Source organism: Poecilia reticulata, linkage group LG14, assembly GCF_000633615.1.
Source record: "Poecilia reticulata strain Guanapo linkage group LG14, Guppy_female_1.0+MT, whole genome shotgun sequence".
NCBI lineage: Eukaryota > Metazoa > Chordata > Actinopteri > Cyprinodontiformes > Poeciliidae > Poecilia > Poecilia reticulata.
This window is the reverse complement of record NC_024344.1, coordinates 952,399-970,658: the sequence shown is the minus strand read 5'-3', so window position 1 is coordinate 970,658 and position 18,260 is coordinate 952,399. Positions and strand designations below refer to the sequence as shown.

Sequence of the window (18,260 nt, the reverse complement as noted above, 5' to 3'; positions counted from 1 at the left end):
ATCTTAACTAATTTGTCTGCATTTGTAAGAGTCAGCAGCCACTTGAAAGACTCATTTAACTTTAACTTCTTGGTTTTTAAGATGCTGTTTTGATATTTCGCAAAAATGTTCTTTCCTTTGTATGCCCTCATTTTATGACGTGCACAAATCACCCATCCATCCATCCATCCATCCATCCATCCATCCATCCATCCATCCATCCATCCATCCATCCATCCATCCATCCATCCATCCATCCATCCATCCATCCNTCCATCCATCCATCCATCCATCCATCCATCCATCCATCCATCCATCCATCCATCCATCCATCCATCCATCCATCCATCCATCCATCCATCCATCCGTTGCCAATTCGTCAACACAAGATACACACAGGACAAACAATCATTCAAACTTATGGAGAGCCTAATTAAGCTCCTGTAAATATTTTTGGACTCCTGAAGTGAGCAGGAGAGCCTGGATGCCAGAGGAGATTATGTAAACTCCAGGACCCAAGAACTGCAGGAGCTTTTTTTGCAGCAAGGCAGCAGRGTTTACAGCAGCACAGCCCTGCAGCCTGCACCACTCTGCTCCACAGCAAAACCCCCAAACAACCTGATGATGCAAGTTTACCCCTTTTTCCAGAAAATGTAATGACTGTCATGTTACATTTAGGAAAATAATCAAAATCCCTTTCGCTTTCTCAAAATAACTAGAATAGAAATAACTTCACAGTGAGGAAATTCAGATAGAATAGCAGCAATGTGAAGATCCACAAAATATAAATAAAATATAAAGTAGAATAACGGATGCTTTCCTTGCATTTTTAATGTTGGCAACCCTAGGCTACCTAAAACAGGACCAGTATATTGATTTTAAAAAAGTGAGGAAAAAACAAACAGGTCATTCTTATGCTTATACAAAAATAGTTCTAATTGTATGTCGGTATTTTAATCAAATATGATAGAGAGGGGGGGGAATGTTTTTATTGCCCTGTATTTGAATTAAGACTGGTAGGATCAGGGTCCGGTGGGTCTCCTCCCACTCTCACGCTTTCAGTCCGGGTGGAGGCGGGCGGGACAGCCCGTCCAGCGACGTCAGAGGCGGCTTCTTTACTTAAACTTGAATCAGGAGCGGAGCAGCAAAGTTTTCAGAGCCAGGACGGCGTTGCCTAGCAGCTGCGGGAGGACTCTGACTACTTCACGGTCGCCTTTTTACCGGACTTTCCCCTGTCCTCCTCCTATCATCTGACATTTTAAAAGTCTCGATACCAAACATGTCCTACACGGTGACACTGAAGGGACCCTCTCCGTGGGGTTTTCGCCTGGTGGGAGGACGGGATTTTAGCACACCGTTAACCATCTCCAGGGTATGTAGCGACTTTTCCTGCTTATGCGTCCATTCATTGAATTGTGAGAAAAAAGGGGGAGACGCACAGCCGCGTTGACCCCATACGTTTGATATGCAGACATATTGGGATTGTAAGCAAATATTGTTGATTGGATAAAAGTTTTCAAAGTTTTATTAGTCCTTAGAAAGCTGTGAGTTCATTACTGTCTATTTTCTGGCAGGTGAAGTCACTATGAGCGATCATTTGTTCTCAAAGTCTGCAGTCTAAACAGAAAAGGGATGATAATCTCAGTAATATTTTTAGCGTAGGGGAATAGTACCTAATTAGCGTTGGCGAATTATAAAAAAGCATAATGGGGATATGGCTTATGATGAAATAACTGTTGGTAACAATTGCAGATCAAAATGGAATATATGTAAAGTTTATTAATACGATACTTCTTGTAAATTAGTGCTATAAAAATACTGAATTGGTAGCTTTACTTCACAGGTAGTGTGCAGGTGGTAGAGAGGAAAGAGTTCAAACACCCATCACTGCTATCATTACATTTTATTATTCAAAATATTTTTTCTAAAGGTTTAGTTAGATACACACTCACTTAAACACACACACATCACACTCATTTGAAGTTTTTGATGTGGTAAACATGGCTCATCACACAGGGCGGCATAGTGTAGGGGATGACATGAGTGCAGGTCAAATAAGAAGTACCTACTGCTGAAGTAAGGGATTGTCCAGCTGTTAGCTGTGAGTCTCTAAAGTACAATTTGAGATTTACAATATTTTAACCAAGCATTTGGTTAAAATGTTTTTTTGTATTAATGCACAATATTTACTAGCCTGCCTAGATAAAATTATGCCAGACTCAATACTGATTCTTTTAAGCATAGTTTGTGATTTATGATATAATTTCACTTGTGAAAATAGGAAAAAAAGTCCAAAATGTGTCACTTAAAATTGTAGCAGTTAAAATAAACTTTTTGAAATCATAGTATGCCTTGAAACTAGTAACCAGCCCATGGTTAATGCTAGTTTTGCTATCTTGATGAGTGACTCCACATTCCATGTGCTTGAATCCTTATCTTGCAAGACCACATAATTATGTTAATTCATCATTGTTTGAAATATTGACAAAAGTAGATGAAGCTGTACTTTCAAAGCCTCATGAACTTCCCTGACCCTCACAATTTAGGTCAAGAGTCACGGTGCTTGCAGTGGATCTGGCAGTAGCCATTAGTTCATCTTAGCCAGGGAAAACACAGCCTGGTGCTGCAGGGCTTACAGGAGGGACAGAGTAAGTGAGAAGAAGGGGGACGGGGGACGGGGGGGTGCTGACATTTGTTTTTCATCAGTGCTTATTCGTGCTGCTGAGGGATTCCAGGTGTTGTCCTCAGCTGTATCACCAGCCCCTAACCTTCCATGTAACTGCAGGCTGCAAGCATTTCAAACTAGAGGTGTAATTTTTACATTTACAAGCTCAGATTAACAACTTTGAAAGGACAAGCAGGAGAGCCTCTGGGTCAGTTCAAGTGCTCAGCTCCATTAGCACCAAAAGGAGGAAAAAAAATGTTTGATGCCACAATGTAGCTGGTTTGAGTCAAACAGTGTGTGCAAAAGTCTTGACAAATGTAAACCATCAGGTTTGTGGGTCCGTCATTCTCACATCAGTGAGACTCGCTTGCAGACTTGGTGAATTCAGTTCTCTTAAATCACAGTGAAAGTTAACTGAATTTGACATCCCAAAATCAAAGCTATAAACAAAGTGCCTATTTCATGAAATGTTGACTTTGGGAATTGTTGAAGTGGGTTTCTGTTGGTATAAAGCTTCCAATCTTTGGAAAATATTTGTAAAGTGAAGATTTTTCTCAGTGCAGCCTCAGGGCATCTTAGATATCCTTTGGTTTCAATGCAATAAATCACTTCATTTCTCACCAGTTGAATTTGTGCGTTCTTGCATGATTGCCAAAATAAAAAGCATGACATTCACTGCATTCCTTCTGATGCAGCAGGTGTTGCAAAACCTTTTCCTCTTGGCAACATTACAGTTAATTACAGGTTACACTTCGCAGATTGTTACAGAGGAGAAATGCACAATAAAAACCCCATAGCTGACATGGAAGAGCTACTTGCAGGAATGAATGGAGGATGTTTGGGTAATTCCAAAATCTTGGATTGAAAGTTGGACAAGGAAGCAGCTGTTGAAAAGGAAGCATATCTAACAAAATGTGTAATGTAAGAGGCTTAGATATACGCAGAGTATTTGCAACCAAATCCCTGGATACCACTGAACCAACCATTACACATCAATTCATTGACCATGTGACATAATAACTAACAACTTAAACTTTATTTTGCTTTTGGAAAATATGTTTAACAGTTAGAAAAAAATGAAGATACCCATGATCCTTAAAATGCATTATTTGTGTTAATAGACATGCATTGAGATCATCGTTTGGGTTTTTTCCTGTTGTCCAGTGCTTTCCTGTTGTTGAGTTTGCTGATTTTGATAAGAAAATTACTTACAACTAGGTCTATGTTTCATTTAGGGGTTTATACCCACCTAAAGAGATGAAATGACTGATAATATTTTAGGTAAAAAAGGAATCAGTTTCTTGGGTTTATGCATTTTTTTATCAAGCATATTCTCTGTTTTAAAGACACAGAGTGTATAATAATTCAGTTGAGGTTGGACTAATTCAAATGTACATTTTCATACTTGTTCTTAGGATGTTTCTTTTTGTTTTCTCACCTACTAGAAGACAGGGGCCTGTAACTCCAGTCCTCAAGAGCCACTGTGTTGTCACTTTTAGCAACATGTACTCCATCACTCCTGAGTCAAATGGCTGAATTACCTCTCAGCATGTCTTCATGTTCTATGGAAGCAGAAACTCCAGTTACTAGGAAAAATAAAATCCACTATTTCCATCTCAGTAAAAATCAAATTGGTTTTATTGCAAAAGTTGGTTCTGGCTGACCTTTGCTGTGTTGGCAAATTAAATGTAGTTTCTTTTTGATGACTTTTCTACCTTACCACCTCTTTGTTTTCTAAAACTTTGTGTGCTGCATCTAGCAAGTGTCACCAAATACATTAGCAGCATACAGAGCCTTAAACATCTAGGTAACATTTATTGCAGTTCTTTACCACATGAATGTTGGCTGCTGGGTTATCGTGATTAGGATGAATTTTCAATATGTTGCACAGTCCTATATAGACTTTAAGCTCAAAGATGAGCATGTCTGTGACTATTCATCTGGACACCAATCGAATGGTATTTGCAAGAGACAGACCCCACTTTGACCAGTAATATAACGTTTTAATACAAGATTTCATGCAGTGAGTAAAGATTTATTGCTTTTTTGCTGAGCATTAACTTAGCATAAATGAAAGTAAGTACCTAATTTCTCATGTGCTAAAGTGAATGACTGGAAACAACCCCACACTGAGAAAGGGAAAGTTGTAAATACCAGAAAACAAGTTCTGATGGCATTCTCTGGTTCTTAAGCTAAGGTGTTAATGTTTCCAAAAAAGGCTTAGCCCCCTGCCAAGCCATTAGAAATTATTCCAGTTCATGGTTAGCACATTTGACTGGAAGCATTTGTCCCAACGGTGTGTTTATGTGTGTGGTGTTGTGAGTTATTAAATGTTTGTGGGTAAATGAGAAGTATTGAGAGGCAGAGGAAGGTAAACACGTAGAAATCCCTGAAATAACTGAATAGGTATTTTGTGTGGATTTGCTGAATGTGACACATGTAGGATAAACGCTTTGTACATCAGTGTCACACCAACATCCAGACAGACGGTGACGCAGGAAACTTATCCGCTCTACCAGGTGGCAAACATTCAAACACTGAACAGGAATTCAGATGTGGGTGTTGGGTAAATATGGGGCAGATTTCCCCTCTAACACCCCATGGTGTTACGGCAGACGATGTTTGCATATTTCAGTATCCTGTTTTGTCTAACGTTAAGGTGGTGTTTTTATATCGTGGTTTAATCAAGGTTTTGTTTAAATGGACACCAGCAACATCTCTTGACACCTTATTTTTTTTAAAATCAGTTTGACCAAGCACCAGCAATCTGCAAAAATAATTAGATATTATTTGATTAAAAAACAAAGGAAAAACACACATTTAAATTAAATAAATTTAATGGAAAACATGCTGAATTCTGGCTGATAAATTCAGTAACTGACATGTTTGGCTGCAGTTTCACAAAATACAAAGTTGTGAAAATGATTATTGTCAGTATTTAAACAAAATTCCTCAATAGATTAGTGTTGCATCTATTTCATACATGTGCTGTTTATTTAAATAGCGTTTAATTTTAACAAACACTATTTGAGGAAGTATATTACAGGATTATTTTGTCAAGATGTTTGGTTAATGGTTGATTTATTTTTCATCACGGACACAGTTTAGTTTGCAATATAACTTTTCTTTCTGTCATCATTGAAACTTTGTGTTTGTTTGCTTTTAAATCTAAAATGATACCAAAGTTAATTTTCTTGATTGCTGATAGTAAATTAAGATTAACTTTAAAGTTGTCCAGTAATGTCTTGTGTCTTAAGATGTTGGCAAAATGTAAAACAGAAAACCTGCTGGGTCTGGACCTCACTGACCTTAAGCCTCTGATCATGCAAGCTGTCTCATTTTAGGTCTTCAGTGCTTAGATTTTAGACTTTCAGATAGATTGCAATATGAGGTCAAACAGAAACTGGTGGGTTCATGTCTGTAAAATGGTTACGTGTTTAACAATGCTTCTCTGTTCCAAAATAAGAGAACATGACTTAAGTACAAATGCAACCATGAGATATTTTGCAGTTGCATATCTTGGAGCTCAGTGTCCTTTGTACCTTGTAATCTCTCAAAGTATGTTTTTTCATATCTGCCACATACCAGAGATATAACCACTGAAGCCTTGTGGGTTCTTTTGGACAGCGATGACTACAATAATTGTCTTCAAGAGTCAAAGCAGGTGATAATTTCAGATGTTGCATCTCAACAACAAATAATGGATAACATGGGTGTTCATGTGGGTATTCTTGTCATTAACTATATGAAACAATGTCACGTGTTTGGAATGATGCAAATTTTCTTCTGATCACTGGATAAGTGAAGAATGTGAATAATTACTGGATTTTATTATCAGAGTTTAAAGTAGGACAATGAAGTCGCGGCACAATGTAAGGCATAAGAGAGACTAAGTAAAATATATTCTGATGTAGATTTAGTAAAAAGTGCTTTAAAAGATTGCCTTTGCTCCCTTTCTTTAATTATGAAATAATGTAACTGTAAATGGATTAAATGTTTGCTTCCCTGCATCCAGTAGTCAACATGTTCAACTAATTGTGGATCCCTTTTTAAGAAAAGTAGGCATCCAAAAGCAGTTGTTCCAAACTGGTCATAATTATTGTTTATCTCATTACAAATCTAATTCACAAGTTGAGTCAAGGCTTAAGTTTTAAAGAAGCAAATGCAAGTCAGTTCTCAAGTCTTTCACCCAAAAGTCAAGTCTATGACTGAAATTAACATTCTCAGACTGTTTAAGTGCTGAGTAGTTGTTACCTGATAGCTACTCAGATTGTCTCCATTTACCAGTTACCTGTCCTTCTTCATCGCAAGATAAAGATAGTCCATGAAACACAAGCCCCATAGCTGGAGTCCTTGTCAAGTCCGGAGTCTTTAGAGCACAAAGTCAAGTTTAAAATCTTTATTTTTGCGAATTAAGTGTGATTGGATTTGTAGCTGCAGTCTCTTTTTGTCTACTATGGACTTAGCAAGGACTCCTCATATCTACACAAGCTAACTTTCACCCCTGCTTGCAAGATGAAGATTGTTCATGAGACACAAGTCCCCACAGCTCCAGTCTTTTATTCCTCTTGGCAGTTCCAGTCTCTTTGTTTTAGTGTGATTAACCCACTCCAGTCAGAACCTCACACCCAAGGCTCTGTCTTTGCTATTAAAAATGTTGCCAAGGTCATAACCATGGTTTTTATCACACAGCCAGCAAGCAAACAAAGGCGTTGGACGCTTTGTCACTGAGAAGTGCAACTTAGCCCTCCCACCCAGTCAAAAACATCTCCAAGTGAAATTTATTGAAATGGAGTTCATGTGTCAGAGAAATATTTATACAGGTAATTTACTGTTAAGTTTCTCTTTATGAACACGTCACATCGAGATGCTGGACTGCCAGTTTGTACTTATGTTTAAATAAAGTATTGCTGCTGTTTCAGGAGTTGGGTTGGCACATTTTAGCGATTAGCAGGAACATGTTTGATCCATCAAGTCGAACACGTTCAACGGTTTAGATCTTGATCTTGATAAAAGAGACAGGAAAGACGCATGGTAAAAAGTGATAGTGGCAAGACTTTGCCCCCAGAAAGATGACACACCAGGGTGAAAGTTCTCATCCAGTTTTATTACATGCTCTGTGCAGTGTAAAAGTACAAAAACATTCATGAGCTTTCAGCATTTTTCTTTTCTGGGCTCAAAGCCTGTAATTTACTCTGACATATTTAAAGTGGAACCACATATATTCACATGATGACACTGGATGACATAAGGTTTGCATTTGCTTACCAGACTTTCTGTTTGTATTTAACTAAGTATAGCTTTACTTTAGGCACATGTTGGTTATGAATATGGTTTTTCAAATAAATTTGGTGTTGCATCAGAACCTGAGCGGCGTGTCTTAACACCTGAAGTGAGAAATGTACCTCTTATCTTTAATGTGACGCACTTACTGTTGCTTTGTTTGGAAAAGAGATATCTTTAGTGATAAAACTGAGGTTGTAAAATATTAACAAAATTCTGTTGTATTTATTTATGTTTTAGCCTTTCAAAAAAATAATATCGGATAAGATAAACTGGATACATACAAAAAACACGTATTGAGTGATGGCTGGACATTTTCCTTCAGGACAATCTGTTACAGAACAGACTTTGTGGGTCCATCAATCACAGCAAGTCGGTCCTGAAGCAACAAAAGAGAAAAACTATCTACTTCCACCACAATGTTGACTGTAAATATAAAGCCATATTGAAAAGCTCTGTTAGTTTTACGCCACATTTTACCTTCCAAGATGGAAACCCTCCAAAAAATTCCACTTTTGTCTCATCGGTTCTCAGAATATTTTTCAAAAAGTCTTGAGATTTATCAGGATGTTTTTTGGCAAATATGAGTCTAGGACTTTGTTCTTTTTCCCAGCCATTGTTTTGGCCGTACAACCCTCCCATGGATAAGATTTTAGCCCCGTCTCTTTATTGAATCATGAACACTGACCCAACTGAGGCAAGTGAAGCCGGCGGTGCTTTGCTGTGGTTTGGGTTCTCTCAGGACCTCCTTCACAAGTCTTTGATGTGCTCTTGAAGTAATTTTGGTAGACTGGCTTGTCCTGTGAAGGTTCATTAACTTTCCATGTTTGCTTCATTTGCGAATAATGGCTGTCACAGAATAGTGCACAGTGTTGTTTTTGTTTTGTTTTCTAGATGCTTGAGTCTACTTCAAGATGTCAGGCACATTCTATGTAAGGGACTCTATAGTCCTGGAAGTAATCTTCCTGGGTGTAGCAAGTGAAATTCACCTAAGAAAAACTAATATATTCTTGTTAACTAATGATTTAGTAACTTTTCCACGTAGGGCCTGGTTTGTTCAAACAGCTTTTTGTTCTGAGTAAATGAACAAAGGATTTGAAAACTGGTTAATTTACTCTAGTTACCAGAAAAAACCCCCACAACAAACATTTGAGAGAAAACAACTTGTAATTGAAACTGCTTCGACATATGCAATTACTTAACATGGAATGAAAAGTGTACACATAGCAAACTATAATTTTGTATGAACTGTGTGTTTACATCACCTTTAGGGCTCTTTGGGCTCTTTGTCTATTTTTGCCATACTATTGTGGTATTTGGCGTACCATTGTGTGTGTGAGAGTGTGTCTGTGAATCATGCTGTGCTGTTCAGGGTCCCAGCCTAAAGATATAACCCGCTGCGTGTGTGTGTGTTTTGTGGGTGAATGAGCTTTGTTCCACTGTGACACAATCCTGGCCCGGATCCAACGCTCACACAAATGTTTAAAGGGAATTCTTTCTTGGGAAGCCACCATGATGGAGCAACGTAAACTCTGCCCTCCAACGCTACCCTCAGGTTAGCGTCTCGTCAGCCAACGCTCTACAAACAAAAAAAAAAGCCCTGTCACATTTCCCACCCTAAGAGACGTTTGTGCATACGCCTTTTGCAAAGACTCAATCTTTAATTAACAAGTTTATAGTCATGCAGTTGTTTATGCCAAATTTCTGCAAGTGCAGGTTTCCCAGAATTGCCCTTGCATATACAAATTTATGCAATCTCCCCCGACTGCCCTCTGTGTTTACCGGAGCTGAGTTGGTGACATCGATGCGGTTGCAGGCTGTAAATTCACAATTCCTCATCTGAACCACACAATCCAGCTATTAGTGCTTCATGGAGCGTGAACTTGTATGTCTTTTCCACAACTGCGAGCCAAATCCTTTTCTTCCAGACTTCTGCTCATTACTGCAGCTCCTTACGTATTATTTACACTGGATTAAATTACTATATCTGTTTTTCAAAGTCAGGTTTTTACTGATCCAGAAGCAACATGTCTCAGAGCAGCTGTCAGAATAAAAACATTAGAGTTGGTGTGGAGCTGAGCAGTGGGGGCTCTGCTATGGAGATCAATGAGTTCAGCTTAAAAACTTGCACCAAGTGACAAAGATGGATAACCGACACAAGGAGTTGATTTAGAAAACGTGTGTGTAGCTCGGAGACAATTAGCTGGTTTCAGCTTTCTGTGTTTAAATTTTATCCAACCTTTTTGAATGTAATACTAACTTTGTGATCAAATTACTATAAATTTAGTTAAATTGTGCAAACATTCCTCAGATATTGATGATCTGCTCTCTTAAGTGGAACTAAATTGATCATCTCAAAGCAGAAAAAAATTGTTTTTGTACAGTGTTAAAAAGAACTAAAAGTAAAAAAAATTAAGAAAAACAAAATGAAAAGGGGACAGGCAGATGTTATTTCTCGGCAGCTTATTTCTGGTGCAGAAAGTAAATGAATAAATTGAATCCATTATTTTTAACTGTAATCACATCCTGTACCACTCCTTATAGCAGCAGAGCTGTACAAGTTTTGAATAACGGCCGTCTTTCCCCTGGTTAATTAGGAGATGTGAATATTTTCAGGAATGTTCAGCAGCCTGTAAAAGATTTCTCTTAAGGAATCATGTCTTGGTTATAAAAATCAATGTTCATATACTGACTAACCAGCTAAATGTCATGGTCTTTTCAGTTTCAAACAAATCTTTCGTCACATTAGCAAAGTATCATAACTTGTAAAGTGGAATCACAGTATTCTTCATATCTCTCTACATCCTGTATTTGCTATTTTCTTTGAAATGTATCATTTTTTATTTCATCAAGGCCTTGACCTTAAATCTTAGCTGTTCCATTTCTGCGTGGAAGAAAAGTGGGGCTATTGCTAAACCTACTGTTTCCCTCACAGTTGATAAGAGATTCTAGGTGTGAACGTGTGCATGAATGGCAGTTTGTCTCATTGAACCTTTGTGTTTGCGTTGTGATGAACTGGTGACCTGTACAGATGACACCCGCCTCTCACCCTCTGACCGCAGGAGATGGGCACCAGCCTGACGCGACTCTGAATAGACACAAGTCAATATTTACAACGATCTTCAGTTAGCTTAGCTTGAAGAGAGCTGGTCCTGCTTTGATTTATCTCAGTTGGAACCGTTTATGTAGAGCTGGGAACTCTGCATCATTTTTCAATAAACTTCAGACCCTCTGGTGATATTAGCATTATTAATTTTTCAAGTAGTGAAACTGTAGGCTTTTCACATTTAACTTTAGGTAAATTACTAACTGAAACATGTAATTTTCTAATATTTGGAACATGGAAAAAGACTGGAGACGCAACAACACCTTACCTCATGTCATTGTTTTTCTTTCCTTCCTATAACAATAATGATTGGCTCAGATTCATGTGATATAACTGGTTCCATTTCATTATGGAGGAAATGATTAGCAGGGTTTTTCCTCCACAGACAGGCTTGGGAATATAAGTAATATGTGAGCATATTGGTAATCATACAAATTGACCTCATATGTTACTGTGTGTATGTGAAGGTGAAACACACACACACTGGTTCACTGACCCTCCCCTTTAGTCCGCTCTTTCTCACCCCTCTGCCTCCCAGTGAGCCTCAAATGTCCTCAGATATGCAGGTTTCAGGAATGTGGGCTCGCAGTGAAAAATCTGCTCTGATGACCTGCTGAAAGAAAATCTTCTAAACTAGAGGAACGTGGAAATATGTCATATACAAGACCACAGAAAGGCCAAGAAGAAAGAACTCGCTGAGCAGATATTTTCAAATCAGTTGCATATGTTAAGGTTACTGGGTCAGATGGAATTTGCATCCTACCTTGAAAATCATTCACTGATGGTTTAAAGCAATTTTGTGGCTGATCAGTTTTGATAGGCTGAATGTTCTGACTGACATATTGGATTTTAAAGCCAACTTTGTTGTTATTTTTCATTTCCTGATAAAATATCACAATTGTTTGTTTTTTTTAAACTGCACTATTCTTTTGTCTTCAGTTCCTAAATAACCTGTTTATGTTTGTCTGTCTGTTCATTGRYGTTTTTAGATAACATCTGGCAGCAAGGCGGCCCAGGGTGACCTGTGTCCGGGTGACACCATTTTGGCCATCAATGGTGACAGCACAGAGTTCATGACGCATATGGAGGCTCAGAACAAGATCAAAACATGCACTCAGGAGCTCACGCTTGTCATCAGCAGGTATGGCCCTGTTGAACACTCTGCTCTGCCACATGTAGCCTTTTTTGAAACCTTTCTAGAACCTAATTTAGAGTCTGGTTGCCTCTCTGTGGCTTGGATTTGCAAATTCTGCCTGCAGTTCAGATTAATCTGTTTTTTTGGAGTCCCATGAAGATGTCATGGAAGGGATGTCATCTGGTGACTTTTGAAATGCAGAGTAATCTGAACCGCCAGTCAGAACCTCATCAAAGTCTCGTCTGATTGTGATGCCCAAGGAGGCAATGATGGTCTAGCAGCCACTCCATTTTACTTTTGTTTGCATTTTTTGTGAGGCATGGTCAGTGTAACATGACCAACATGTTCAAGCAAAAGGTGCTTCAGAAGTATATAATTCTGCATTTTACCAATGACCAGGGAGTTATTTTAATTATGAAACTGGTGATGGTATTTCTATTTCTGCTCAGCCTGTTGAGTCTGGGTCTGGTACAGTTGAGTCACAGTGAAAGATGATGGCTTTACAACAGCTTAAAATGATCTGGTCGGTGTGCCTGTAGAGCACTATCGGATTAAATTAGGCTTCTGCATGCAGTGAGTCAGACTCCTGGCCTTTACAAATACATTTCAGAAGTGATATTTTCCATTTTAATGAGCTAAAGCTAAAGATCTTTGGTTCTTCTAGCCGTTGAACCACTAAAGCTAGGATTTAGTGATGTAAGGTTGGATAAAAAACAAAGTAAAGCTGTTTAATTCTAAGCTATGGATATGGAAAAATTACTTTCCACATGGTATAAAGTCATTAGGTTGTCATCTTGTCTTGGTGAAATTTTTGTTTGCTTAGCTTTAATACTTTATGCACAGTTTTTTAAATATCTTACACCGATAGCGGTAGATTTCATGTTTGTTTTGGATCAAACATTCAGTGTGGGTGAAGCTTCTGCTTTCAGACACATTCCCACATATTCCACTCAATAATATTTTGGTATAAACAGCAGTTTATGGTCAACCTAATGACCGGAGGTACTCGAACCCTGTGTCTGCAATACAAGCCCAAACCTTGAACCTTGACCAAACTCGGCAGTCGGTGTGAGATGTTGGTGCTGATTGGTTTTCATCAAACCTGAAGACAGAGATCTCTGCCCTGGTTCCTTCAGTTCATGCGTCATACTTACAGACATAAAGCAGATTGCTTGAATGCAGAAGTTGTAAAGTTATGCTATGCTGTGTTTTGTTTTGTTTTTTTGTAAGAAGTTTTTCTGTTGGCGTACAGCTAAAACACAACTGGGTGGCGATCAGTAGCCTTCCAATCAGTATTTATCCAGTAAATTCACCGTACGGGGAAATCATACGGTGCTCAAAGAACCTGGAATTACACATCAGTTTCTCACAGGATGGTAAGAAAAAGACTGAGGATTGTTTTTTAAATGGCTTGTTTTGAACAAATGCTATGTAGCATTTCTATTCATTGTCCTCTTCTTGTGAAAAGACATTTGCAGCTCATCTGCAGCTGAGAGAAACTGATTGGATAGTCAGGACGTCCAGCTCTGTGCTCGGATTCCCCGTTAACCTGCTGCAGGTGGAGGGAGATAAAATAACATCACTGATGCACATCGTCTTTCATCTAATTCCTCAAGTTGTTGCTGAAATGGAAAAAAAAACGATTGTGATTTATTTTTTACTTGTTAAGAAATGATCAAGTATCTACAAACTTTTAATTAGTAATTGATTTTCTAATGAGGATTAGTAAATCCATATTTACTATTTGGATTAGTAACTGTCATATTTTCACAGGGTAAAAATATGACACAGGTTCTTTTAGCCATCTTTTCAAAATAGGAACGTTTATTTGGACAACACATGCAGTTAGAAAGCGTTTAAAATGTTACTTCAATAACAACTAGTTGTTTGACAGTGAAGAAACCTCATTCTTATTGGTATGGACCTGTTTGTTTTTCAAAGGCTTCCTGAGATGTGGAACCCTTAAAATGTTGAATGGAAGGATGAATGTGTTGACCTGTCGGCAAAAGACGGTTGTTGCATTTTACCACATCAGCATTACTCATATATTTGAAGCACAACTTTATCTAAATAAAATTATTTCAAACTGTATTTACTGGAGAAGCAATATTTAAACACTTCAAATCAAATTGGTCACCAACTATGACACAATGTATGAGGTCATGTTTTTTTCTCTTTTGATGTTTTTAACTGCAGTTTCCACCTTTAAATAGCCCAGATAGGATTTTCATTGCACCCTAATTCAGATCCTTATAATTAAAAGAGGTGTTGTTACCATGGCGCCCTGGTTTGAACTTTAGAGGAGGACAGAGGCAACATGTTTCTGGAATTAAAATCATCAGTCTAAACGGTTAATGACATAGGGGGGTGAAGGTGGTTTGAAGGTTGCAACCAAGGAAAAACTGAAATGTCAGTTGCTTCCCACATTTCTATTAGATGGTTACTTGGGCTGCCGGAGTACTGGAAAGTGCGGAGTGATTCTGGCAACCTATGAACGTCTTAGATGAAGAACATAATGTGGTTTCAGCCTTAGTTACGAGTGACATCTGCCAAGCTGGTTCTCTGGCTCTCTCTTTTTACTGCCGCAGAGAACAAAGTTTTCCTCCGTTTGCCAAAGAAAGCTCAAAATATAAAGTTGACACAGTCATGAGGGCAATCAGATGGGAAGAAGTTTATATGGTCAGAAAAATGTTTTCCTTTTTTTTTTTTCTTTCTATCGTATGCAGTGCAAAATGCGACTACCTCCACTGCTTCACTTGGGAATACTCCAGCCATATATCAGGCTGAAGCTGTGGAGCATTAAGTGGTTTTTCACATGGGGATTGTAAATTTATCGAAGCATACATGAAGTAAGTCAGTGGATTGACCAGAGAAGCTCCTTTACAGTTGCTAAGGAAAACGAACATTCCAACATTTCACTGCTTAGACATCAGAATCTGGTAATTTTATCACTACAGGAAACTGAAAAGCGTCTTGCAGTATGTCAGCAATGCTCATATACCTATACTAGAGAAGCATGGTTTGCTTAAAGCCTGTCCATATAGACGTACAAGTAACCTCACCTTTAAATAGTATAGCAGAAAACAAAGTATTTGTCTAAGTACTAAATAAGAGTTTAAATAAATCCACAAGAAATAACCATAGTATTCACCATTTCTCCTGATATCCCTTCCAAAATGTTAGGCTAAGTAACAAGAGGTAGGACAGGAAGAGCTTCTGGAATGTGACCTTTCTGCACAATGTTGGTTAAATAATTACAGAGTGAACTGCCCTGTTCTGCTGGACAGAAAAAGGATAAACCACCTCTGAAAGATACGCATGCACATTTGGCTTGGTGCATGTTACTTAATTGGGCAGGCGATAAAGTGGAGGAAAAGAAAGGGAGACGCACATGATTGGAAAAACATGTTTTAACATTCATTTGAAGAAATACTTGCAGATAATATTAAGAGAGCAGGAGTGTCAAAACATTAGAGAGTGGAATTATGAGAAAGAACAACAGGACAGAAAGTAACACCAAGGAGCCATGAATCACTGAGACAAAAGAGAACATGGGATCTTCCAGGCTCAAATTATGGTTTGAATACTTTGTTTCTGGAAATTTAATTCAGAAGACAACACAGTGAAACTCAGACAGAGTAGACACATAATCATAATACAAAGAAAGAAGAGTGAGGAGGAAAAAGTCTCATGTAAGAACACTACATCTCATTCAGCAGCCAGGTATTGGCTCATTTCTCAGATAATTCCTCACAGCAAATATACTCAACCAAAACTTTTCAATGCAAACATCATGTAATATTATAACTATCAAATTTCAGGCTAACAATGTTGGGTGGTCCCAAAGCCAAAACAGCCTTGATAAGGCTAGTTGAGTGTTTTCAAAAACGGTCAGTTTTCTAAATCATGTGCTCTGATTTAAAATCAGTTCAGTGTAAAATTATCCAGACAAAGTGAGAGCGGTCTAGGTATGCAGCACAGTCTCATTTAAAAACATGACATAGATGTTTTGTTTGGGTTTACAGTAGGCTCCAAAACAGATGCTAACAGCAGCTAATGATTAGTTAGCTGCTAATAACAGTTGCTATATTCTGACCCTGACTATAGGTGAGTTTGCTGGTTCAGAGGACCTAAAGTGGTTTCAGATGAATCATTGTAAAGCGGCGGAGGCTTCCTCAATGCTTTTGGACTTAAGGATTAACACATGGCCTCATAAGAAGTACTTATTGGCCAAATCAAGACTGATACATGGGTACAATCCTACACCGCTCAAACTGCAACCCATGTTTGAGAGTATAAGGGATTTAAGGTATAAGAAACTAAAGTGGGGATGTGGTAGGAGTTCAGTCGTTGGGCAAGACATTTTACCTGCCTCACCTGCCTGACGTCTGGCAGACTGCCCCAGAGCAGCTGTGGCTACCATCCAGTAGCTCACCACTATCACCGTGTGAATGTGTGCATGAATGGGTGAATGGCTGAATGTAGCAGTTTATCAAATCCGCTGGACTTGATAAACTGCTATACAAGTCCAGACCATTTACCATACAGGATGTCAGAGTTAAACACCTTCATATTTTAGTAGCACACAGTTACTTCATGGTGCCAAAATCAAATGTTGGCACCATGTTTTCTTCTGCTCTCACTACATCCCTACTGAAAAATCAACCATGTCACGCATGTCCTCATGCTGCTGAGGCTTGAAGGTATTGTTCTTCCTGTTAGTATCTTTATCATGATGGAAAGAGGGAAAAAAAACAACAAATGAATTATCCATTCTATAGATGTGACGTTTGGGACTTAAATGATTGGAAATAGTCCTCAACTGTGGGCCACAGAAGTAAGTATTTAACTGCAACCATTGATTCCAAAGTCAAATAAAATGGAAGTGACTGAAGGAGGACATGCTGACTCACTAGAAAATAATATTTTAAGGACAAGCAGTTCTCAGTCCTTATTAAAAGACCATGTCATGAAATACTGCAAAGAGTCACAAGAAATAGGAGACCTGTAATTTTGTGCAGCAGCTCATCGACAAAATATATGAGTCTACACGTCTGCTGGGAACCAAAATTACAGTACACTGGGTGCAGCTGAACTTGAGGTCTTGAGTAACTTAAGAATGTTTCTTTGTAATGGGTTCACATGTTTAACTTTCATAACCCACATTTTTTTTATGTCTTTTATGGGGCTTTTTTAAGAGTGTCCAGCATCGTGAGGTTTCTGCCTAGATGCTCCAGGAAACAGGAAGGCTAGAAAAAACATAAAGAGGCAACATGGATGATGTGATGGCAGTTATAGTTATTAATTTGGTTTTTAAATACTTAAAAAATAATAATATGCCATGATTAACTGCTTTGCCGAGTCTACTTTTATTAGATTGACACTTTTTAAGTTTCCCAAACCATATAAAACAATAAGTCTCAAGTGCTATCAAAGTCTGCGTGGTATTTGTTTTGCTCTCATGGTAACATTATGCAACACAGACTCACGGAAATGAATTGGCACTACTTTGGTCTGCAAAACAAAAAAAGTAGAATAAAGAAATGGAAAAATGGGATTTAAAGTTTCTTACAGGGTCTATAGAAACCCAGCTCCATGCAGCAATTAATTAAATCCATTTTTTTAAATAAAAATGTATTTTTTAAAATAAATTATATCAGGTAAGTAAACAGCCACTGGAAATAAAAAGGAGTCTACAATAATTCTGGATATAACAGACATCAGCATTCTTAATGTCCTGCTGTTTTTTTTTTTTTGTTTGGTATTTTTTGGTCACACTTTAATTTTTCAGGTTATCAAACACATTTTAATAGAAAAAATATTGGCACACTAGGTTTTCCAGGACCTTCACCATTTATTTCTTCTTTATCCACTCAGGGGTGGTGTGCTGTTTGTGACTGGCCTGCTGCACACCCCTTCACTTTAACGTCACAAAACACTCAGTATTTTCTGAACATCCATCAATTATGGCAAGTCACCAAAGCAGCTCAGACCATCACCCTTCATCCATCCATTTTCTTGCACCCTTGTCCCTTAGTGGGGTCGGGAGGGTTGCTGCTGCCCATATCCAGCTAACATTTCGGGCGAGAGGC

The 18,260-nt window shown here is 38.3% G+C and overlaps 1 protein-coding gene across 1 annotated transcript in view; it reads left to right on the top strand.

The window, feature by feature from the left end:
• The first annotated feature begins 1,112 nt into the window (after window positions 1-1,112).
• Window positions 1,113-18,260, top strand: part of pdlim4 (PDZ and LIM domain 4) — a 47,826-nt gene continuing 30,678 nt past the window's right edge. The window contains exons 1-2 of the mRNA XM_008426896.2: window positions 1,113-1,351; window positions 12,023-12,174. Coding sequence (XP_008425118.1) covers window positions 1,259-1,351; window positions 12,023-12,174 — 245 coding nt within the window. The 5' untranslated portion in view covers window positions 1,113-1,258. The remainder of the gene's footprint in view (window positions 1,352-12,022; window positions 12,175-18,260) is intronic.